At 42.0% G+C, this 25843-nt stretch overlaps 1 protein-coding gene across 4 annotated transcripts in view; it reads left to right on the forward strand.

Moving 5' to 3' along the window:
- The window catches only part of ERN2 (endoplasmic reticulum to nucleus signaling 2), a 74838-nt gene extending 49334 nt beyond the window's left edge, over nt 1-25504 (forward strand). For 2 of the 4 annotated variants that reach the window (XM_033963764.1, XM_033963766.1), the window contains exons 11-22: nt 209-327; nt 3905-4075; nt 5187-5448; nt 6689-6779; nt 6855-7044; nt 8150-8249; nt 9696-9895; nt 15058-15205; nt 15391-15518; nt 18454-18577; nt 19414-19481; nt 24970-25504. In XM_033963764.1, the coding sequence (XP_033819655.1) occupies nt 209-327; nt 3905-4075; nt 5187-5448; nt 6689-6779; nt 6855-7044; nt 8150-8249; nt 9696-9895; nt 15058-15205; nt 15391-15518; nt 18454-18577; nt 19414-19481; nt 24970-25134 (1766 nt within the window). In that variant the 3' untranslated portion in view covers nt 25135-25504. Of the gene's footprint in view, nt 1-208; nt 328-3904; nt 4076-5186; nt 5449-6688; nt 6780-6854; nt 7045-8149; nt 8250-9695; nt 9896-13823; nt 14065-15057; nt 15206-15390; nt 15519-18453; nt 18578-19413; nt 19482-24969 lie in introns of those variants that run through there. The other 2 variants (XM_033963765.1, XR_004541121.1) reach the window with 2 other exon arrangements.
- The last annotated feature ends 339 nt before the right edge of the window (nt 25505-25843 follow it).

Here is a 25843-nt window from a genome sequence, read left to right on the forward strand (position 1 = left end):
CTTACCAGTTTTTGTGTTCTGTATAGTAATTGTCCAGGGCTCAGTAGGGATTTTATAACACATACATATTACATGTCCCCAAATCTCCTGTCAAATAGGCTTAAAAGTTGGTACTAGAACATGGTTTATTTTGGATTGCCAATACTGGTGCTAGTCGTGCTGTTGAGAGCAGACCTTGTAACCAAAGCCTCCTGTTGGATGCTCCCAGGTCACCATGAACTCCCTCCTGTGGTTCATACAACCATGCTGAGGATGTTTCCCCAGACCCCGAGGAAAGACACAGAAGTGATCATCCCCAGGAGTCCTGCCAGTAGGACGCTCTTTGATGTAAGTAGATGTACAGCACGATACAATATCGATTCTTGTGTAAACTGCATCTACCCATCCAGTGAGTTTCCCTTTTTCTTGATGTAAGCGTTGAGTTACATGACTCTTGTTTTCTGATCCAGCACTGTGACAGATAAGTGATTGCTGTTTTGTATACATTAGAAACATAGAAATATGATGGCAGATAAAGGCCAAATGGCCCATCCAGTCTGCTCACACGCAGTAACCATAATCTCTTCCTCTCTTTAAAAGATCCCACATGCCTATCCCATGCCTTCTTGAATTCAGTCTGTCTCCACCACCTCTTCCGTGAAACTGTTCCATGCATCTACCACCCTTTCTGTAAAATAGTATTTCCTTAGATTACTCCTGAGCCTCTCACCTCTTAACTTCATCCTATGCCCTCTCATTCCAGAGTTTCCTTTCAAATGAAAGAGACTCGACTCATGCGCATTTACATTATGTAGGTATTTAAACATCTCTATCATATCTCCCCTCTCCCGCCTTTCCTCCAAAATATACATATTGAGATCTCTAAGTCTGTCCCCATACGCCTTACCACGAAGACCACACACCATTTTAGTAGCCTTCCTCTGGATCAGCGCCATCCTTTTTATATCTTTTTGAAGATATTTGAAATGATGTCTCACCAGTGTCTTATACAGGGGCATCAATACCTCCTTTTTCCTACTGGCCATACCTCTCCCAATGCATCCTTCTAGCTTTTGCCGTCACCTTTTCAACCTGTTTGGCCACTTTAAGATCATCACATACAATCACACCCAAGTCCCGCTCTTCTGTCGTAGTTCTTCATCCCCTAAACTGTACCGTTCCTTTGAATTTTTGCTCCCAAATGGCACAGAGAGATTAATTTTGTCATGTTTGCACCCTTTTTTGGGACATTGGTGCTTTATAGTTTATGGGAGCAAGTGATTTGAATATCATGTTAAGGTCTGGAATTGTAAAGAGACACTGATGCTGTCTCACAAAAATTCCTGTGATCATCTCTCAGTGTCACATATACGTATATTAAAAGTAAACACATTTAAAAAAGCAAAAAATAAAGACACATCCATATTTCGAGTTACATGTTCTAAAGATTTTTAATACTTCCTTAAGAATTTGGTATCAATTTGCCATTCCTTAACATTCCCTACTACTCTACCCCCGCGTTTTTGTATTGTATAAAAATCCAGAAATAACATCAGATTGTTTATAGATGATTTGAAGTTTTATAGTTCCATCAATCAACACCTTGAGGAACAACCCGGTGTAGTTAAAAGCTTTCCAGATTACATCAAAATGACTTTTTACTGGGACAAATATGCTAAGGCAATGTTCCTTAGAAAGAAATTGAACAAAACCGAAAAAGTGTCTCTGTAACAAAGGAACTTGTATAGGAAGGTGTGTGTAAATCCATAGAAGTAGAGGAAGAAGCAACAATTCAGCATAAATCACTGAGAAAAAAGGCCAGCAAAGAGATACAGAAATTAAAATCAATATAGAAAAGTGCAGTAGGATCACAGAATAAGTTAAAAGCCATTAATCAGCTGTCAATTCCAAAACTTTTGTACAGCTTTGTGCAAACTAGAAAATTCCTCCATACCCACAAGGTAAGTTATAAGAATTGGTGTATGCAGACTGCATTTGGTGAGCCAAAGGAGGAATGGGCTTTAAAGCTAAATTATTTCTATAGAGCTTTATAATCGTAGGCCTCCAGACCTACTGAACAGCCTCAACAGATCCAAATACAGAAAAATTATTAGAACCATAGAAAAATGATGGCAGAAAAGGGCCATAGCCCATCAAGTCTGCCCACTCTAATCACCCACCCCCTCGACTTTACCCCTCTAGAGATCCCACATATGTATCCCATTTACTTTTAAAATCTGGCACACTGGTTGCCTGAATCACCTGCAGTGGAAGTTCGTTCCAATGATCAACCACCCTTTCGGTGAAGAAATACTTCCTGGTGTCGCCATGAAATTTCCCTCCTCTGATTTTCAGCGGATGCCCTCTTGTGGCCGATGGTCCTTTAAGAAAGAAGATATCATCTTCCACCTCGATACGGCCTGTGATATATTTAAACGTCTCAATCATGTCTCCTCTCTCTCTACGTTCCTCGAGCGAGTACAGCTGCAATTTATTCAGCCTTTCCTCATATGGGAGATCCCTAAGCCCCGAGACCATCCTGGTGGCCATTCTTTGAAGTATGAAAGTAAACATCCAGAATCCATGTGCCATTAAACCTGGATGAGCAATCAGATGAGAAGGAAAGGACCTAGCTGAATTTGTGAAGCAAGAGGAGAAAAGAGTCTTTAAAGAATTAGGCCAGCAAACGAGGAAAAGCAAGACAGTAAATGATGGAGCCATGTTTGCTACATACTCCTTTGGGACTGAACATAAGCATCACAACCAGGGCAGCAGGCGATTGACCATGCCTGTCACACATAGGCACTTCTGTATGATGCCACAGAGTTTGAATACTGCTTTTATTATGATAACAATCCAACCATATTGCTAATTAACATTTTACTTGTGTCTTTCCCTCCTCTGTAGAAATAACATAACATCCACACTCATAGCATATGATATAAATGTGATTTAAAATACATTTATATGATCCTGACCAGTCTTTTCCCAGCTGCAAGTGGCAAATGCACAAAGTATTTTTCCAAGAACCACATGTGAACGAAAACTAGACATGTGAATGGTACATAGATAAACTGATGCCAAGGGATGAGAGATTGATAGTTGTAGCCCAGAACATCAGTTTACAGACCAGATGATTCACAGCGGGTTGATGAAAAACTGGACAATTGAACATATGTAGATTCTATAAGGAAGAGCTGGAAATGGCTAGATGGGAGGTTTACATCTGGAAAGATACAAAAGGTGTCTCATCCTTTGGAAACTTTGAAACTTTACATCGCTGTACCAGACAAGCATTAGGATCACCTGGGACATTCCAATTCCAACTGGACCCTGTGGCAAGGGAGAAAACGTGAGAACAGCATTGATAAAAGCGGTGTTATTTCCAAGTGACTATTCTGTGAATTGAGAGAGCGAAACCAAGGAAATGTGGCAGAAATAGTTCCCATCAAGAGGCTTGATTAAAAGGAGTTTTCAAGAGCACCTTCATAAGTTTCCTATATGTGGAAAACCTTCATGAATTCCAGAAGGCAGTTTCTTTCGCATGATGGAGGTTCTGTGGTAAGAATTAGCAGTAAATTTGGAAGGCTGAGATCCTACTCCATGGAGACAAGGAACTGGGCTTTCTATCACACTAAAAATGATAAATGTTTCCTGTTTTCTACCCCCTTCCCCTCAAGACACTCACTTTGTATATGCAGATATTGTCATCCTCTGCTCACACTGTCCTGACCTGAGGAAAGAGGTTTTGGCCTCTGAAAGCTAATCAGAAATTGTATTAGGTTTGTTCTTTTCTCTGTTTACTCTACTCTCCTAGGAAGGGTGCACCTTTTTGCCTGTGAGCTTTGCAGTTTCCAGTCTTTTATATGCATGCTAATGAGAGTTCCTTCTTTAGTTTAAAAGCTTTTTGTTTTTCTGGTTAAAGTATTTTACACCTAATGGATTGGAAGAGCAGCTTCAGCAAAGGCACCAGTTGAGTGACTTTGATCCCAGCAGTGCAGATCCCCCAGAGCCAGCAGGATGGGACCTAATCGCCACGGGGCTCGTTACGGTGCTGGTGGGAGCCTGGATTTTGTTTGCCATCATATACATAAAGGTAAGCGAATGTCTCCCTCAACCTCTGTAATGAGAGAGCAGAAACAGTTTCTCACCCCCAAAACATAGCTGAAAGTACAGAAAGAAACTCTCACAGCAGTCCATCGTCTTGGGGTCAAGAGAGATCCTTTTCTACCCCCACTTGCCTCCTGAAGTCCAAGTGCCAGACAATAAAGGGAAACAAATTTTGGATTTCTTATTGGCCTGACCCAGCAGCGGCAATTCTTATGTTCTTTTGGCAATGTCAGATAGGCAAATTGAGACTCGGGTCTGGAGATATTTGGTGTGGAGAGGTAGATCCAGGAGTCGTCAGCCTAGAGATGATGCTGAAAACCATGGGAGATCAGTTCACCGAAGGAGTGGGTATGTATAGAGAAGAGGGGAGGTCCCAAAACAGAGCCTTCAGGTACACTGATTGACAGTGGGATAGCATTTGTGCAGGATTTGAGTCAAGGACGCTCAGCAGATCGAGCGCAGGTAGCGGATGTTGGAAGTCAGCCAGGGCTGTAGTTTGACACACCTTACAAGACACGACATAGGAGGAGCAGGGGTATCTAGAAGATGGTGTTAGATAGGAGGAAACAGCTTTATTGACAGTAGTTGAAGGGAGTGATGAGACGGTGGGATCCACTGATTTAGACAAGTTCTAGAGGAAGTCTATGAAGCTTCAGTAGCAAAAGGCTGGGGAAAGGCTTCTACTACTACTACTACTATTATTAATTATTTCTGTAGTGCTACCAGGTGTACACAGAGAAGAAGAAAACAGCTCAATAGAGCTTACAATCTAAACAGGATGTCATGCATACAGGGGAAGGGTTAATCTGCTGGCTGGGTTGGTGAGCAGAGGAGTAAGGTTAAGGATTGAAGGTTATATCAAAAAGGTGGGTTTTCAAGATAAGTCGCTGCTTTTCTCTGGGTATGAGCAGTAAGAAATTGATTTGTTCCTTGGGATTCTGCCAGGTATGTATGACCTGGATTGGGAACAGCATGCTTTGACCCGGTTTGTTCTTAAAAGCAATCTTCATCTGTCTCCACAGCAAATTGGTGTGAACCTGAATACGAATATAGATAACTCTTCCACATAATGTTAACTTAATCATGTTTTATACCAGAAGATTCAAGAGCAGCAGCATCTGGAACAGCAACTAAAAGAAAAGCTTCAACGCCTACAACAGCAGACTCCGACTTCACGCTCACAATTTCTCTCTAATGATACCAGACTGGATGCCATAGATTCTATGGAAGAATCGACACAGACACCCTGCAAAGACTCTGTAAGCTCAGGCCGACAACACGAGAGCAACAGCTGCTCAACATCACAGGATACTGTACCACAGGGAATACTGCATAGGTATTCGAAAGCCGGTTCAGGAGGTGAGTGACCCTCCCCTACCTGTCTAAGAAGGTCAGTGGCAGTAGTGTGATGCATTAGCTCTCCATGCTGGAATCAGTACAAAAGTCATTATATTAAGTAGGATAACTCTTTGGGATGTTGCCAGGTACTTGGGACCTGGGTTGGCCACTTTTGGAAACAGGATACTGGGCTTGATGGACCTCCGGTCTGTCCCCATATGTTCTTTAATCTACAATTAAAGTTGCAGGATAAACCCTTGAAATTAGAATCTGAACTTAAAGTTTTGGGAATAGTTTAAGATAGTCATTTGTCCTTTTAAGGCTCAGTTACAAGCCTTGCTTAAACACATTTTTAATAGAGTGAAAAAACGGATTTTTCTGAGTGAAATATGAAAAGCTGCATCCAAAGGAGAGCAACGAAACTGGTAAAAGGGCTGGAACACTGCCCATACGCCGAGAGGTTGGATAGGCTGAGGCTCTTCTCTCTGGAAAAAAGGAGGCTCAGGGGAGATATGATAGAGACCTTCAGGATCATGAGGGGCATAGAGAGGGTGGATAGGGACAGATTATTCAGACTGAGGGGGACAACAAGTACGAGGGGGCATTCGGAGAAACTGAAGGGAGATAGGTTCAAAACAAATGCAAGGAAGTTTTTTTTCACCCAAAGGGTCGTGGACACTTGGAATGCGCTACCGGAGGAAGTGATCAGGCAGAGTACGGTACAGGGATTCAAACAGGGATTGGACAGATTCCTGAGGGATAAAGGGATCGTGGGATACTGAGAGAAGTATCCAGGAAATAAGTACAGAAACCCGACCAGGTCGTGCATGTGCAAGACCGGAGGGTTAGGACGTCGATGGGAAGAGAGGACTTCAATGGGAAAGGTGCACCAAGGTGGCAAGGGGGCCCCTTCTGGTGATTCAGACAGGTTTGGGCCACCGCGGGAGAGGACTGCTGGGCATGATGGACCTATGGTCTGACCCGGCGGAGGCACTGCTTATGTTCTTATGTTCTTCTTCATTCTCACATCTAGAAGCAAGCAAGTGGAATGTATTCCTTCTTCTGGGACATTTTGAAAGGCCCATAACACTTACCTAGTTGGTAGTAGGTGATTTTAAAGATGATTCCTGAGAATTGGAATGGGGTTTTTAAAATTCTGTAATTCCTGGTTGTGACCAATTTTTTTAGATCACTGTAAATTACATTGCACTATTAGCGATTCATAATTTAACATTTCTGTTTTCATTTCTTCTATTTCCAGAGACAAGTGTGGACTGGCAGGTAGTAGGGAAAATTTCCTTTAACCTGAGGGATATATTGGGTCATGGGGCCGGAGGCACTTTTGTCTTCAGGTGAGCCTGGTCCTGTAGGGTTTACCACCTTGCGAGACTGTTGACGTTCATGACACTTTCTCTTTCTACTTGTAGGGGAAGGTTTGATGATCGAACTGTTGCGGTCAAGAGGATCTTGCCAGACTGTTATAGCTTTGTTGATCGGGAGGTGGAGCTGCTTCGGGAGTCTGACCAGCATGCTAATGTCATTCGCTATTTCTGCACCGAGAAAGACAAACAGTTTTACTACATAGCAATTGAGCTTTGTGCAGTGACTCTTCAGGAGGTAACATGAGGCGAGGGAAGAGTGGGCACTGAGATTTGTGTGTGTTGCAGAGTTTGTCAAATTGGCTGCTCTTTATAAAGAGGTGGTGAGTAAATGAATGGTAATGTTTCTGGGTTAGAACACTTGAAGCAGGTCTTGTCAGACTAGATGCTGAGCAAAACTACTTTTTTACTGAAACTGTTGAGACTTGTTTTTCAAAACACTGGTAATTCGGTCATCTGATTAATTTCTTTGACCAGAGAGTTGGATCGAGAGAGAGCACTGGATGTGGTATATTTAGATTTTATCAAAATGAACAAATACATAGGAACTTAATGTAACTAATTGCTTCAATAAATTACTAAAACACAATAAAAAATGAAGCAAACTATCTGCAAATTATTAATAAATATAATAAAGTCAGAGTTAATACACATTACATAGTAATTCTAAATCAAAGTGAAACATTTGACACAACCTCCCTCCCATTATAGAAGTGCAATAGTGCAATCTAAAAAGTATATACTCCAATAAAAGTTCTTATTTCAATGATGACTTTGATGAAAGCTGATAAGATTTTCTATATTTTCTCATCAAAATTGTTGTCTCCAATTACCAGACAGTGTTTCGCAGAAAGCATCATCAAGAGACAAGACATAAGGGTGGAGGGCTCTGAAGTTGAGATCCTGTAACTGTAAAATTTATTATAAATACAAAAGGCAGAAGGAGGCCTGTGTAAGTCTCCAGAGAGACCTAATTTAAAATACCATATTTTCCAAAAGGAGTCTGTGCACAGGGCTGCTACTAAAATGGCCAGTGGTCATTGTCATAAAGGGAAGACATGATGGAGACATTTAAATATCTCCATGGCATAAATTCCAAGGAGGTGAATCTAAGGATGAAAGTGAAAGGGTCAGACTCGGGGCTAATCTAAGGGTGTTGAATTGATGGAATGGAGAGGGCGGAGATGAAGATTGTATCTGAATTCAAGTACATTGGATCTCTAAGGGAGAAAGAAGGGCCATATGGTCTTCACCTGCTGTCATTTTCTCTGCCTCTGCTTATATGTTCTTACAATGAGGATAAAAGTTGGTTCTACCTTTCTCTCTCTCTCTCGCATTATTAGTATGTTGAGAAGCCGCCTGAAGATGGGCCTAGATTAGATGCCATCTCCCTGCTTTATCAGACCACGTGTGGTCTTGCACACCTGCACTCGCTGAATATTGGTAAGGAAGAAGCAGCTTATCCTCGCTCTGCAGTCATTTGCAGAGGGTATCTGAACCTTGGCTTCAGAAATAAGAGGCTGGATTGGTTGCATGGAATATTGCTATTCCTTGGGTTTTGGCTAGGTACTAGTGACCTGGATTGGCCACCGTGAGAACGGGCTACTGGACTTGATGGACCTTTGGTCTGACCCAGGAAGGCTAAGAAAGTAATGTGAGAACAGAAAATGGCTTCTAGGGGCAGTATAAACACCGAAAGATTGAATCTGAGTAGAGTTTTGCACTGTGTTCATGCCACTGACAGGATCTGTCATTCAAACATGATTCCAGTGTGCATAGATTGGGAAAATTACATGCAACCAGTTGGAGGTTGGTGAACTTGACAGCACAATCCACGCACAAGGTCATATGAGCAGTAAATCTTCCGGAATATGTAGTAGGTACCTGATTACAGCTGGATAAACAGGGACCTAAAAGTAGTTGGCCAGGGTCACACAGTCATGTTTCATTCATAATTCCTGGTCACATGCTTCAGGCTCTTTCTCGCTCTTTTGGCCAAAAGTAACATAGTAAGTGATGACCAGTTTTTGGCCCAGTTTTTGAATTCAATGCATTTTCAATTCTTATACTTAGATAGGATTGCGTGATGTGCAGGACTTTTCCTCCCTCCCAGGCCCTACATTTCAATGTGTTTGGGAACCATTTTGGACTACTATGACTCCTGTGGCTCGCAGCTGTTTGCTCAACTGTTGACTCCCTGTTTTTGTCACATATGTTGTAACTGTTTTCTTTGCTACTTTTCTCTTTGCTATTGTTGTATTTCGAAGGAGGACCCAAAGAGGGGTTGGGGTTGGGTGGGGTAGTTTGGTGTGTGTGTGGGGGGACTTCGGATTTGTAATATCAAAATGTTGAGCATACCTGAAGTTTGTTATGTATCATTGTTTGCTGTTTTTCAAGAGCTCAATAAAATATATTTGCTATATACTTAGATAGGATTGAAGTCCACAGAATCCTGTTGCAAGTGGAAAAGTTTTTTACTCCATCCAAAATTACAAAGACTAGGGGACCCTCGATGAAGTTACAGGGAAATACTTTTCAAACCAATAGAAGGAAATATTTTTTCACTCAGAGAATAGTTAACCTGGGGAATGCATTTCCAGAGATTGTGGTAAGAGCAGATAGTGTAGCTGGTTTTAAGAGAGGTTTGGACAAGTTCCTGGAGGAAAAGTCCATAGTCTGTTATTGAGAAAGACTTGGGGAGAAGCCACTGCTTGCCTTGGATCGGTAGCATGGAATGTTGCTTCTATTTGGGTTTCTGCCAGTTATTTGTGACCTAAAATGGCCACCGTGAAGACAGGATACTTGGCTAGATGGAACCGTATGACCCAGTATGGCTATTCTTATGTTCTTAGTCATACAATTCTTAATTTCTGCGCATTTCCTTTTCAGTACATCGGGATATAAAACCATGCAACATTTTGATCTCATTACCAAACTCCTGTGGAACAGTAAGAGTGGTTATCTCTGACTTCGGGCTATGCAAGAAACTGCAGAATGGGCGGCACAGTTTCAGTATGCGCTCTGGGATTCCTGGCACGGAGGGCTGGATTGCCCCTGAAGTGCTATTTGGAGACCCCAAGAACAACCCGGTGAGCTTTGAAACCCCCTCTCCCTATAAACCAATATAGCTTATTCACTCAACAGAGGGGCTTCTCGGAGGCTCTTATTTTGTGTCTAGGGGAATTGCAAATTGTTCAGTAAATCAGACAGTAAGAGGTCAATTGTGGAGGGAGGGGTAAATTTTCCAAATTTTTATAGGTATCATCAAGCCTATATTTTAAGACAGGGTATGTATTGGATCCTCCCAGACCTTATGGAAAATGTTCCCGATTGGTTATATTTAGAATGGCGGCTCCTGTTTCCTTTACATTTGTCTCATCTTATTAGTATAAATTTGCCCAGGAAATATAAAGATAATAGAATTTTGCTTGACACATGGAAGACCTTACATTATGTTAGTAATTTATCACCAGATCCAATTTCTAAATCATTAAATCAATCCATTTGGGTAAACTCCAAGATCAAAATTGGCGGATTTAAAATCGTTTGGAAGCATTGGATTATTGCAGGTATATGGACTTTAAATGATGTTATTCTAAATCACTGCTTAGTTTAAATAAATCACAAAATTTTAAGTGGTTGCAATTGAAGCAGGCTATTCAGGAGGGGTTCCCTGAATGGAAAGTTCTTAACTCTCAGTATTGTTTGGAATTCCTATGCTTTCAGGCGGATTTCTTGGGTCACCAAGCCGCACAGTGGTATAAATTGTTGTATGGGTATTTGAATAAAAAACACAAAACTGGTCTTAGGGATATTTGGAGCATTGAGATTGGGCACCAAATTTCTGCCTCTCAATGGCCACGTTTTTGGTCTTGGAGAATAAAAACTACAAGGTCAGCATCTATGAGGCAGACCTGGTTCTTTTTGTTGCATAGAGCTTTTTGGACCCCAGTTCGTTTACAGAAGTTGGATAGCTCTAGGTCCAATAGATGCTGGCATTGTAGTTTAGAAGCTGGGACTTTAGATCATTTTTTTTTTTTCTGTCCCTATATAAATGCCTTTTGGAAGTTAATTTGGTCCCAAATTAATTCATTGTTAGAAAATCATGTTGCCCTTTCATATGATACTATACTATTTGGTACATCTATGAGATTTAAAAGCCCAATTTCAGCAAATAATAATAAACTTTTATTAATATTGACCGGGGTTGCCATTCAACAGATTATACTAAACTTAATTATACCTTTTGGTGGAATTCAGTATGTCATATTTACAAAATGGAGAGGGTGCTTGCCATACAGAAAGGAAATTATCATAATTTTAAAAAGATTTGGGGGCCATTGATTACTTATTCTAATGATCAGACATCTTAAACACCTTGCTATTATATAAGATATAGGTGGGGTGGGATTGGGAAAGATAATAATTGCTAATTGTTTTATTATTAATAAATGGGGGTGGGGGTGGGAAGGGATTCTTTTATATTTTAATGATTATAAGTAAGATTGTCAAGTGATTTGTTTAAAATTTTTCTGATTGATTATTATACACTTGTTGTAAGATATGAAAATGAATAAAGATTAAAAAAAAAAAGACAGTAAGAGGTCAATTTTCAAAGCAATTTTCTTTTGCTTAAAAATTGTTGTATCTGTATAAATCGTGAGGTGTTCAAAAGGAAGCACACATGTACATCAGGGGTGTCAAACTCAATCACATAAGGGGCCGAAATGTGAAAAAAAAGCTAAGTCGTGGGTTGAATTTTTAATTAATATTCTTAGAGTCGCTCTTCCGGAGTCTGTCATAGGGGAAAACACCCTCCAGAGATTCAAGACAAAGTTAGACCAGTTCCTGCTGAACCAGAACGTACGCAGGTAGGGCTAGTCTCAGTTAGGGCGCTGGTCTTTGACCAGACGGCCGTCGCGTGAGCGGACTGCTGGGCACGATGGACCCCAGCAGCGGCAATTCTTATGTTGTTAGGATTTAGCGGGCACTAAATGCGCATCTTAATAAAAGGACCCCTTAGTCTTAGTAGAAGTCTAGGGTTACAACGTCTTCAACCCCACGCCGGCTCTGTGGTGTAAACAAAATAAATAAAAAAGACTTTTCCTCTCTCTGTTAGGTCCTAGTTCTAACACCAGCTCTGGCAGGATACACATTTCAAATCTGACATACTGTAATCACAAAACAGAAAATAAAATTATTTTCTACCTTTTGTTGGTCCCAGGCTCTGGTTGTCTGTCATTTTCTCTTTCTCGGTGCATCTTTCCTTTTTTTTTTCATCTCCATCCCCCCAGCTTCAGCAATGGACCCCACAATCCCCATCTATCCTTTTCTCAACTACCCTTTCATCTAGCATCTCTCCCTCCTTCCCCACCACCTCAGGGTTCACCATCTCTCCCATTCTCTTCCCAAGTACCCTCCTATTCAGTATCTCTATCCCCCCCACATACCATTCCTTATGTCCAACTTCTCTCCTTTTCTGTTCCTTCCCTCCCTCCATCCCATTGTCCACCATCTCTCTCCCTCTCCTCTGTTTTATTTCTTCCACCCCCACGCCCTTCATCCACCACACCCTCTCCCTTCCCTTCCATCTCTTCTTCTGCTGACATCTGTTCCAGTGTTATATATATAACACATGCCAGGCAAGGTCCTCCACTGGAACAGATGTCAGCAGCAGAAGAGATGGAAGGGAAGGGAGAGGGTGTGGTGGATGAAGGGGGTGGGGGTGGAAGAAATAAAACAGAGGAAAGGGAGAGAGATGGTGGACAATGGGATGGAGGGAGGGAAGGAACAGAAAAGGAGAGAAGTTGGACATAAGGAATGGTATGTGGGGGGGATAGAGATACTGAATAGGAGGGTACTTGGGAAGAGAATGGGAGAGATGGTGAACCCTGAGGTGGTGGGGAAGGAGGGAGAGATGCTATATGTTTTTGTAAAGCCACTCACATAAACATCTACTCATTCTCTTCACTCTGAAGTTTGGCATTGAGGTTCTTGTGGTTCTTGGAATAAACACTGTGGGCAATTTCTGCGCAACAGGACCTATTACTCATCATGAGCACCTCGAGCTCCCTAATGTGCACCAGAATACTGATGGTAAACGTGTTTATTTTTCTTTTTGCTCCCATAACCAATGTTTGGCATCAGGATGTGGCCCTTGAGTCTCCTGCAAATTTTATTATCAATACCTCAGTAGTGGCAAATTAACTTCTTGGTTCTTTTCCCCCTTCTTCTTCCCAGTCTCACCTTCCGTTTGGGCCCTCTGTTCCTACTCTCCCTCCATCCCGGCTTCCTGGTCTCCTCTTCAAAGCAGCCTGCTAAGGATCGCTGGCCGACTGTAGCAAACCTCGCAGGCTGCCATCGACCTCAGTAGCACATTCCCTCTGCTGCAGTACCGCCCCTCCTCTGACGTATGGGAACGTGTCAGAGGGAATGTGCTACTGAGGTCGACCAGACGAAAGCAGACACTTGTGAAGAACAGTAGCAGTGGTTTGTGCTGGCGGGCCAGATTAAAGCAAAAAAAGTAAATGTCTAGCAGGCCAACTTTTAATGCACCGCAGGCCAGAGTTTGACATGCCTTGATGTACATTGAAAGATTTGATTCTTACCTTGATAATCTTTCCTATAAACAGGAGCAGAGATCCTAAACTAATGGGTAGTCGCCCAAAACCACCAGTTTCCTTGACAGCTGTGCTATAGTCCCTCAGTTTGTCACAAAGCAATGGAAGTAGCTAACACGAAGAAACTCCCCTCATAGTAGTTATAAGTAACATGCAAAAGCCACATGATGTAAACGCAAAACAAGATGGAATAACATTAGCCACTTGCACTAAGAGTTAATGAGTTTCATGCCATCTCTGGATAGTGAAAGTCCAGCAAGGATCTTGAGTTAGAAGCTTTGATGGCAACTCCAGTAGTTGGGGAATAAGTCCATTTGTCTGTGCCCTTAAAATGATGAGAACAGATCAAGGATATATATGTTATATCACATCCCATGCTGTAAATTTATCTTGTTAGGCAGACTGGATGGGCTGTACAGGTCTTTATCTGCTGTCATCTACTGTGTTATGTAATAAGGACACCGAGAATGGGAGAGCACTACAGGAGTGTAGCACATACCTAGGGAGGACTTCTGAACTTTTACCGGGCAATGCTGTATCTCCTCTGGAGGGGATGTAGGAGATCCCCCAGTGGGGTGCAGTGCTGTCACCTTCAGTATGTCTCTTAGTCTAAGGTCTATGAAGAGCCTCCATTACAGGTAAGGAATCTCATGTTACCTCTTCCATAACTATGAGCTTTTTTAAATTTTTACTTAATTCATTTGAATTATGTGTTTAGAATTACTAGTGGAAGCATGTCTCAATCCTCTGTGGGCCTAAAGAGAGAATTTTGATGATGTACTCCCCCCCCCCACTCCGAATAACCTGACTCATACTTGCACGCTAACCAGAGCCCAGAAGGGGATTGCTCATCATGAACCAGCCATATTACACAGGAATAGGTGATAGAAGTCATGTTTCAGTTCAGTGCTCTTGAACAGGAATTGTTAACTCAGCCCTGAACGCATGGCCTGTCCTTCTCAGGCTGGGAAGGGGATCCTTCTGCTCTTGGGACCTGGTCCAAGGCTGAGCCTTCGACCAGAGAGTCCAATGTAACCTCTACTATGAACACTTATCTTTCTGTTCACTTCTGTTTTATTGACTGACTGATTTATTCTTTAATGCTTTTTCAGTGAAGTAAACAAGAAGAGCATAGCTTTGTTTTCATGCACAGATCTCTTGCAGACATATGAAAATGCTAGTTGTTCACTGTGGCCATTGTATGTACAGTTTCTAACAAGAAACAGAGTTACTGGAAGGGATTACTCATCTCTGGGGTGACCATAAAGCTTCCTGTCCCAAGCTAGCCCTGGGTTTGCCCTGTTGCCCGTAGGACGATGCACCTGCAGACTGTAGCTTGAGTTCTTTTTCTAGGGGAGAATTCAGTTGGGAAATCCAGACGTACATTTGCTCCATGCATGCAGTAGGATGAAACCAAGTCTGGGTCAGCTTGTTTTCTCTGAGATACAGTTGTGTGATCACTCTGTTTGTCTCCAGCCTTTTTTCATTGTCCCAGAAATGTTGTGTGACTTCAGCTCACTTGAGCTTTGCTTATTTGACAGAAATAACTTTTTGCATAGTAAGCTTGTGTTGTCCAATTTTCTTCCTTTGTTTGATATGGAAGTATAACTGATCTCTTTGGTTTCTTTCAGAGCTACCCAATGGATATTTTTTCTGCAGGGTGTGTGTTTTATTTTGTGCTATCCAAAGGGCAGCATCCGTTTGGCGACAACTTGAGAAGACAAGCCAACATCATAGCAGGGAACTACAGTTTGCAGTGTCTGCAAGAGGACAATCACGGTACAGAATTAAACTATAAATCCTTCAGGGCCAAGGAAATACTTACTGTATCTAAAGTGTAACTTGCCATGAGCTACTGCTGAAAAAAAGCAAGAGCATAATCAAGGTGCCGCGTTATCTCCCGTGTGTGTGTCGGCAACCATTTCTTGACTGGGGCGTCAGTAACACTGTCTTTGTTTACCTAGAAAATGTGGTGGCCAGAGATGTGCTGGAGGCAATGATCACCAACGCACCGGTACAGCGCCCATCGGCACACCACGTTCTTAAGCACCCTTTCTTCTGGAGGCATGAAAAGCAGCTGCAGTTTTTTCAGGTCTGAAATGTTGTTAATATCGGGGCCAGATTGGTAAAAAGAGGCCTTTGTATGCCCTTATGCAGGTTTTTCCCATACACTAAGGCTATTTTTACCACAACTGTAAAATAGCCTTGTTGCCATTTTAAAAAATGAACACAGGCCATTTACCAGCTCCTGTTAAGTAAGCATCAAGGGCTTCTGAATTATGGCAGTGTAGACATCCCACTGTCTGTCCCTGACATAACCACGCCAGTGCACGCACATTTCAAAGCTACCATGTGACACTATAATACATCCCATGGTAGTCCCATGTTATGCTCTGTTAGGCACACAGGAGTAAATTCTCTATTAGTACGTTTAACTTAGGCGTGCTTTGGACGTCCGGTAAACGTAAATACCAATTAACTATATTTAGGCGTGAGATAGACGTCCCTATAACTTCGTCTCGGTAGACGTCCCGCAAAATAGACGTGCGCAAAATAGACGTCCCTCGTCGCGCAAAATAGACGTGCGCAAAATAGACGCAGGTTTCTGAAACGTCTCCAATGGACCCGTGATAGACGTGAGTACGGGTTTGTTTTTTGTTATTTGTTTTTTTTTTAAATTATACTTTATATATACTCTTTATTATCACACATTCAGCATTGATAAGTATAGGATGATGAAAAACATAACTAAAACACAGTATCAGAATTGTACAGTTTACCATTAATACAAGGAAAAAAAATATGTTATGTTTCAAAGGAAAACTAGAAAATGAAACGTACCGAGTGGGTGTTGAACTTACATTATCATTATGGAAGGTGGGAACCGGTAGATGTGTGCTACACAGAAAGCTGTACAGGAATGTCATACTCACCTCCTATTAGAAGTGGAAAGGATAGGACTTTGAACACCATATAGACTTTTTATAAACTTCGTTTAACTTCCACAAAGACTGGCAGGAAAGGCACCCTAAGTCATCCAATAAGCTTTCTCTCGATTTCCCAGAGACATTATTTCAGAGAGGATAGTTTAGAAGTGATATCTTGCTCGAAAGAACACTCTCCTGGTCTTAAAACATTGCAACAATCACCTCATTCTTCACAACAAGAAACAGAATCAAAACACAGATTAAACCTGAATGTGGCTTCCAGTTCACAGGAAGAGGAAATAGCAAGCAGCACAATACTGATCTCATTGTGACATCATCAAAGTGCACCTGGAAGGCAGATACGCCACAAGTAAAATACAGGCTGGGATTTGAACCCTCAAAGGCCGGACGATTGGTAGAGAGTGCCTTTCCTCACTGACCCACAGCTCCAATTCCTCTGGTTCCCTTGTCATATCATATCTTAGTGAAGTGCTAAGGGAAAAGGAGTTTAGCTATAATGTCATAATAGGCTGCCACAAAAGAGTGGTAGCTCAATGGTTAAAAGCGCTGCTTTCACTGAGCCCCAAACCCATATTCCCAAGTGTGCTTGAATGCATGTGAGGTGGAACTCCGTTTTTCTTACACGCTAATCTTCATTCTAAGCACTGTACTAATGCATATAGGACTGTAAATAATCTGTTCCGTTTAGGCGTTATTTGTGCTGCAATTCTTTAATACATATTTCATATTTGTTTTCTACTTGAAAACGTTCCAAATCTTTACGCATTCCTTTGCTTAAACTTATTTGAGTTCATCCTGATATGATACCTAATGAAGCACGGACAGCTCAGTCAAGCAGCTGTAGCTCTATCGGTTAGGAGCCCAGCCTGTGCTGCTAACATCCAGAGGTTGTGGGTTCAACACCCACCACGTCTTTTAATTGTGGCATATTACTTTGAAGATGCAGATTGATGAGGTCACAATGAGGTCAGTTTTGTGCAACTGAACACCTCCATTTTGCAATGAGGGAAGCTGGATTGTTAAGGTGTGTATCTGTTTATTCTCTTTTTAAGTGCTGATAATGTGTGCTGGTTTTTCTTTGCTTTCAAAAGAGAGCCGATTGCAGTGCTGTTTGTTGAGACAAAAAAGGGGGTTGTAAAAGCCATGTGAAAATTATATTATGGTTTGGGCTGAAATGTGGTTTGTTATCCATGCAATATAATGTGTTCCATTGTTATGGTGTCATTATATTTATTAGGACAGAGAAAATATGAAAACTACCTATTGAAATTCACTATTGGAATTATTGATGAAAAAACACAGTGGACGTCTGCCTCGCGTGTAACAAAGAGCCGCAATTACGATAGTTGAAACGGCATTGAAATCCAAGTTAGACCAGGGTTTCTTACGTCTACATAATTCACGAGATTTAGACGCACAGGTTCGCCCAGGTAGCGCCTATCTAGCGTCCCCACGTGGCACGCCCATGGAACGCCCACGGAACGCCCACGTCCAGAGCTACAGACGGGACTATGCTTTCGATAGACGTTAGTTCGTTATGTACTACCTAGGGACGTCTATGTGTCGTTCATTACTCAATTAACATTAATTAAGACCCTTAACTCCGTGATTATTCAATTATATTCGACGTCCAAAGCACGCCTAAGTTAAACGCAGTAATAGAGAATTTAGGCCACAGCGTCTTACACAGCTTAGTAAAAGGGCCCCTAAACAGCTGCTAATCAGAAGGAGCATCCCCTCCCTCCTTGATCATCCCTGCTAGAATCTCTTTTCCCTCTATAGTTTCTCCTCATCTTCTCTTTCAAAGCTCTTTGTGACACCAACCGCACAGCACTGATTTGAAAAAGGAAATTCACTAGGGGCCTGACATACCCAAGACACCTGCATGAGAAGCTGAATTGGGCACCATCAGTGCTGAAAGACAACAGTGAATTTTCTTTTTAAAGATGGTGCTGCAGGACCAGTGCCATTTGGAAGGCATAAAATACCTATTGAAATCTGTGAGTGGGACTGGTGTGGGATTGGCACTTGCAAGCTGGGTGTGGACTGGAATAAGAAGTGGAAGTGTTTTCCTTTCAGGAGGTCAGTGACCGAATAGAGAAGGAGCACCTTGCCAGCCCTCTTGTGACTGCCCTGGAATTCAAAGGCCGCAGCATTGTCAGAGTTAATTGGAGGCTGCACATATCTGCCCCACTGCAGACAGGTAACCCCAGACTGGGCGTACGCAGCTACATTTCCGACTTATTGGAATCTCCTTTCGATTACAACCCTGAAAAATGTGCAGATAAACGTTTAGAAATTAATTATAAAGCCGTTAAAAGTCATCTGCTCTTTGCATTAGAGAATGGCATGGGACAAATGGCAGGGTCCCCGTCCCGTCCCCATTCCTATAAGCTCTGCCTTAACCACGCAAGCCTCGAACACTTATGATTTTAAAGTATTTAAGGCTTGTGCAGGTGAGGACGGAGCTTGCAGGAATGAGGCAGGGACAGGGAAAAATTTGTCCCTGTGTCATTCTCTACTTTGCATCTTTGTAAGTTAGCACTGGTGATTGATTGAAATTCAGCATCCCTGTAAGAACTGCCACACTGGGACAGACTGAAGGTCCACCAAGCCCAGAATCTTGTTTCCAATAGTGGCCAAGTACCTAATCTAATCTAATACCAGATTTCTGAATCGTTTAGTTCAAGGTGATTTACACTAAAAAGAAGCCATACTAATTCTATGCTGCTTGTCTTAGCAGTGACTTTCCCCAAGCCATCTCACTTCTGGTTCAAGGCGATTTACAAGTCAGGAGGCCCTTGTAGTAACATGGGAAACTTTACAACACAGAGAAGTAAGGGAATAGTGTATTGGAGGGCGAGATACGATACAATTAGAGGAAGGTTACATTGCAGCTGAGTTGCAATGCATGTCACCAACCCTCAGTGCTCCAGCAGGAGGCCAGCTTTATCCTCAAGGATCAACAGAGCTACCTAAATCCTGGATATAATAGCACTGTATAACTGAATAATATAGATAATGCATTCTTTGTCCTAGACCTAAAAAAATTCCGTTCGTACAAAGGGAATTCAGTGCGGGACCTGCTGAGGGCAATGAGGAATAAGGTAAGTTCTACTGAAAGCAGTTTCTTAACTAAGATTTGTGTCTCGATTATGTGGTTTATTCTAAATTGTCTGCAGTGGTGTTTGGGAAGGACTCAGGTTAGTGTAAACCAAAGTATTTTATTTGTATACCGTCATACCCAGAGAGTATGGCGGTATACAACCCACGATTCTCTGCACTAACGTTGTTTGCATGTAATATAGTACCCCCTCCATATTCACGGGGATTAGATGCGCAGCCCTCTCACAAATACCATAAATTTGCAACCAACTTAGTCCCCCCAAGTGATGTCAGAAGCATCCATTGTCTGATTGGGCACAGGAGTTGAAAGCCAGCAGCCCCCACCCCAAGCCCTGGCCCTGCCAGCTGATGGAACACTCACGACTATGGAGGGAGACCAGTAGAGTTAAAGATGATCAACTGAAGCACTACCACCTGTCTCAAGTCTTCTCAGTCTATTTCTATGTACTATGTATGTTTGGCTCCCCCTTCATTTTATGATTAGTCTCTGTCTGTGTCACTTGGATTCTTATTATTCTTTCCTCTTACCCTCTTTTCATCCTGTGAATCAGTCTCAAATTAAAGTTACCTGCACAGATGTTCTCTGAAGACAGCAGGATACATATTCTTACAATTGGGTGATGTCACCTGAAGGAGCCCACAGGGGAATGTGCCCTTGCTCATTTTCTAGAAACCTTTGGAAGCGTCACACCATCTCCTTCTTATGTTCATGCTTGCAGCTGTCACTTGGTACCTGATCAACTCTAAGAGGAGGTGGGCAAGTGTTGCACATCCCTTCTGCTACCAAGGAAGCTGAGTGGTTCTCATTTCAGTGGTGCTTTGTGGACACCAGTGATTTCCATGCTTTTGTCTCTGAAGTCCAGTATTGATGCACTCTGGTCCCCACCTGGCATTTAGGTTAAGTCTTTATTATGTGCAAATAAAGACTCTTTGAAGATTTAATCTTTTTATGCAAAGTTGTGGTCAGTGCTCCCTTGGTTGGTCTTTTAACCCATTCCCACTTTTTGGGGGGCTTGGTTTGATTTGTGGGACTTGGTTCCAGTTTTTTGGGTTGTTTAGTCAAAAGTGACTCACAGATAATGGAAGGAAGAAACTGGTTAAATAGAGGTATTGAGAAGAATTAGCGGAACAGCAAAGATTGACAGACCTCCAGTGAACAAGCAAGTTACCGTTTTCTTTGCATCCAGAGCTAGCTTATGATCGTAGAGCCATTTAGAGACTGATTCTAGATGACCCTGCAAAGGTCCAATTGCAGGTGCATATGCATAGGTCAGGCACAGAAAGAAAATGTCATTGGTGTAAAAGTGGAAACAAATGCTGGTCCTTTAAATAAGTGTTGCTAAGGGATAATAAGTTAAAAAGAAGGGGAGAAATATGAAAATGAGCAGCCTGAACCTAAGAACAGCCTTACTGGGTCAGACCAATGGTCCATCAAGCCCAGTAGCCCGTTCTCACGGTGGCCAATCCAGGTCCCTAGTACCTGGCCAAAACCCAAGGAGTAGCAACATTCCAGAATCTCAAAGATTAACAAGATTCCGGAACCCCAAATAGGAGCAACATTCCATACAGAATCCCCAAAGGGTACCAAGATTCCGGAATCCCCAGAGTAGCAAGATTCCATGCAGAATCCCCAAAGAGTAGCAAGATTTCATGCTCCTGATCTAGAGCAAGCAGAGGCTTCCCCCATGTTTTTCTCAATAATAAACTATGGACTTTTCCTCCAGGAACTTGTCCAAACCTTCTTAAAACCAGCTACACTATCCACTCTTACCACATTCTATGGCAATGAATTCCAGAGCTTAACTATTTTCTGAGTAAACAAAATATTTCCTCCTATTGGTTTTCAAAGTATTTCCCTGTAACTTCATCGAGTATCCCCTAGACTTTGTAATTTTTGACGGAGTGAAAAATCGATCCACTTGTACCCGTTCTACTCCACTCAGGATTTTTTAGACTTCAATCATCTTCCCTTCAGCTGTCCCTTTTCCAAGCTGAAGAGCCCTAACCTTTTTAGTCTTTTCTCATACGAGGAGTTCCATCCCCTTTACCATCTTGATCGCTCTTCTTTGAACCTTTTCTAGCACCACTATATCTTTCTTGAGATAAGGAGACCAGAATTGAACGCAATACTCCAGGTAAGGTCGCACCACGAGAAAAGTGAATCTGAAATTCCAAGTGAACATACAAGTAGATGAGACAGTAAGAAAGAATGGTTAACTAAATCCAATGCCGCTGAAAATCAAGGGAGACTGACAGAACAGTGTTAAATGGGAAAAAAAATTTCACCAAGTACTGCTGGCAGGTCTGTTTCTGGGCTGAAATGAAATCTGAACCAGGATTGTTTGAGGTGAAAGTAAATTTCTGGTGTCCAGATCTTACTGCTGATAATGGTGGGCAGTTTGGAAGGAATCTGTCCAATTGTCTGGACTATTTTGAGAACCTATCGGTCTGCGGTTACCTTTCTTGGAAAAAATTCAGCCCCCTCTTTCCAGAAGATTGCTGGGTCAGGCTATGTGAAGTGGTCTTATTTTAGGAAAGTGCCCCACCTCGCCATCACAGGTTTTGATAAACTTTTTATGCTGAATCTTAAATGACTCACCAGTGGAATACTTGTGGATATGTGGAGGGGAATTTTTGATAAGACGTCTAAGTCTGTGTTTGGACGTTTTGAAAAAGACATTCAGAAATCCAGCAGAGAAAATGTTCATTTTCAAAACTGCAAGATGTCCATTTTTATTTTTTTTTTAATCTAGACTTATCTAGACTTTTTGGTCCTTAATATATCTATCTTTTTTGGCCATTCCTGAATATAAAGACGTCCCCATGAAAAATGTAGAAACGCAAGCGTTCCCGATGTCCAACCAGTCTACAGCTGAGCATAGCAGATGCCCTAAGAAGTGGTGAGTACATAGACACACACAGAGACATGTGCTGCAATAGAAATCAATGGCAGCCAGCTAACACAGAGCAAGCAGAGAGATCATACCTCAGGAGCTGAAAAAACTTCAGATATTCTGACCACCTCACCTTCTCAGTCACCCAGACAGGGACTCTCCGGACCTCACAAGAAAATTAGGGAAGACACATGATCCGATTCTGATCCCGGCATACCTCCAAGGAACCGCAGCAGCCTGCACTCTACCCTTTTGTGGACGAACCCAGGGTGAGATGGTTCCCAATCCCATAGACCCGATCTGACATGCAGGCTGTCTGAGGGGTTTACTGCAGGTCTGCTAATAGTGCCCCCCCCCCAGAAGCAGGCGATGTAAATACCAAAGTCTGCGATCTCTCACCAAAGGATGTCTCCAAAGGGTGAATCCACAGCACAAGGGCAACCTGTGCCAAAAGATGAAATAAAAAATTAGAAATGTAAAATGAAGCACGAGCAGAAAAGATAAACCAGCAGTCAGAGCTGTAGGAACAGACTGGAAATCTAAGGCACATGACAGGAGGGGCTAAAGGTTTGTTTTGGAGTACCTGCAGCTCAGACTAGAGAGGAAGCACAAATCCGCTGGTGAAGATTCCAGAGTTTATTGTACAAGAACAGGATATTTGTACCTTGCGTGATCTGAAAGTTGGCAAGCAATTGCCAAAAGAAGTATTCGACAGAGTACGACAGTTTTATAAAGATGATGAATTCAGCAGCATGTGTTTCCTGTTCAAGGCAATAGAATCAAAAGTGGTTGCTATTGAGCAACCAAAAAGAGATGTATGTGGTGTATCTTCGGAACCTGAGTGCTCTCCAACCCTTCCGTAAACATCTGAAAACCTGGCTTTTCTCAAAAATGTAATCACTCCCTCCTCTCTAACACTCTTCTTTCCTCCGATCTTCATCTAACCCTTTCCCTGGAGTTCCTTTCTGAGCTCTATAACCATGGAGATGGTGCGGTATACAAACCTAAGGTTTAGTTTAGTTTAGTATCATGACAAATATGGAACTGAAGATGAAGGTGCTATGGTTTGATGATCACAACTCAATAACACTATCTGCAGGCGAGAAGCTCATGATTTATAAAACATCAAAAGTATTAGGAGTAATTCTAGATTCCTATCTCACCATGGGCGAGCAGATTACCTCCCTGTTCAAAAGACTTTTCTTCAGATTGAGGCAGTTGAGAACAATAAGATCAGTCCTGAGCCTGACTAGTTTTCTGACAGTGACTCAAGCAGTTCACGTCCATATCTAGATTATTGCAACTCTTTATATTGCAACATCACAAAGAAAGGACTTCAGAGGTTGCAGCTAGACTGATTTGAGAGGGACAGTCCACTGCTGATAGAATTACACTGGCTGCCAGTCAAGTATAGAATTCAATTTAAAATTGCATGTATGGTTGACTGGGCCAACTTAAGCCATCTAAGTTTCACATGCCTCCTATAATTCAAGAATGACTCCGCGCTAAAAATTATCTCATCCCTCTCCAAGTCAAGTTTGGAGGAAATCACTCTTCAAATCCATCTTCGAGTTTCAAGGCCCAAAAATTTGGAACTGCCTCCTGACCTGCTTGCCAGTTGCAGGGTATAAGGCACAATATGGTAAATCAGATTCTCAAAATTTTGTGAGCTTACACCAAAGTGGTGTATAACTCTTGGTGCTTCAGGCACTCGTTCTGTCTGCATTTGCATTATACATTAGATCATTAAGCTTATGTTACAAAGTGCACATATCAAAAACAGCTATAAAGTACTTATGGAAAAATCCTATTTGCAATATGAATTCCAAAGATTGTATGCTACAACGATGACAAATGTGTGTATGGTTGTGGTTCGGTATCGTATATCTCCACTGGTGGATCTTAAGAGTTCGACTGGGCCATGTAAGATTTAGCACAGTTTAATCACAATCTGTGTTAATGAGGTGGTATGAGCCTGCTGGAACAGTCCCAGAATTGAAGCTGCTGTGAGAGGTTATGGAAGCCATTTTCCTATGGTAGTCACAAGGGGCAGGAGCGAATGGGTGATCATCCTAGGGGGGAAGGTGGTTTGTACTGTTGTGGGCTGAGGGGGGGGGGGAGCAAGATTTAAAAAAAAAAAAAAGGTGACGTGGTTCTTGGCCAGCACTTGTTGCTAGCCCAAAAGCTGTCCTAAGTTAGCTTTGCGGGTCTCTGGCACTGAATATTACTAGCAGCTGCATAACTGCTGGCTGCTCCCCAGTGCTGCCCACTTTCAACATGGGCAGTCAATGATATTCAGCAGTTCTGCCCAGTTTAGTATCTCAAAGTAGAGCAAATCCTGCCTGCTTGCATTTCATCTACATTTAGGAAACTCTTTTGATTAAGGAGGAATTACAAATTGGTGATCTTATGTTGAATTTGTATCATGCATTTACACTCTTTTTGGCAGTTTCCTCAAAATTTGTGAATACTAGCTCTGACCAAACTGTCAGCTTCAGGCCATTTTGTTGAAGCAGTAAGTGAATCACCACTGCAAATCCGTTACTTACCCTGTCTTTGTTCATCTTTTCTAAAGAAACACCATTATCATGAGCTTCCTGTTGATGTCCAAGAGACCCTTGGGGAACTGCCCGATGACTTTGTGCAATATTTTACCTCTCGTTTCCCTCATTTACTCCTTCACACATATAAAGCAATGAGTCTCTGCGCAGCAGAGCGACTGTTCCATGCGTATTACTGACCCAGCAGGGACTATTCTGTGCATACTACTGACCCAAGCCCAGGAATGATTCTTCCATATGGTCTGCTGAAGACTTCCACGTGTGCCTCTGAACCAGAGCTGCAAGAAACCACCAGGCCAGATTACAGCAAACTGGGTGTGAGCCTGTGAATATAGCACTCAAATGCCATTTACATTGCTTTGAAATTTTTTACATTTTTTTAGATCATGACAACTTGATTGTAGATAGTCTGTTACTGCTTTTTATACTGAACTTGAAAACTTTGTGTAAAAGTTTATTGGGTGGTTTGAACTTCTGCTTTACACTTTTGGCCAAGCCTGTTGTAAAACAGAAAATCATACAGGCTAATAAAAGTCTTTAAACCTGTGATATCTGCCTGCCTTCTTTAAGGTGCTATTATGCCTTAAACTTTTAGGGCCCAGGTGCTTATCCCAGTAGTGTCTGTTGTCCAAATAAGTGCCTTTGGCTGGGACTATCCAATGATTTTTCAGCTACACTTTCTGGAAATGGCCACTGAATATCACTGCTAAGTATTCTGTCCTGACTATCTAGACCAGGGGTGCCCACACTTTTGGGGCTTGCGAGCTACTTTTAAAATGACCAAGTCAAAATGATCTACCAACAATAAAAATGCTAAACATATATATATATATATATATATATATATATATATATATATACACACCGAGTGTACTTTGTATTTATGTT

The sequence above is a fragment of the Geotrypetes seraphini genome, chromosome 11, assembly GCF_902459505.1.
Source record: "Geotrypetes seraphini chromosome 11, aGeoSer1.1, whole genome shotgun sequence".
NCBI lineage: Eukaryota > Metazoa > Chordata > Amphibia > Gymnophiona > Dermophiidae > Geotrypetes > Geotrypetes seraphini.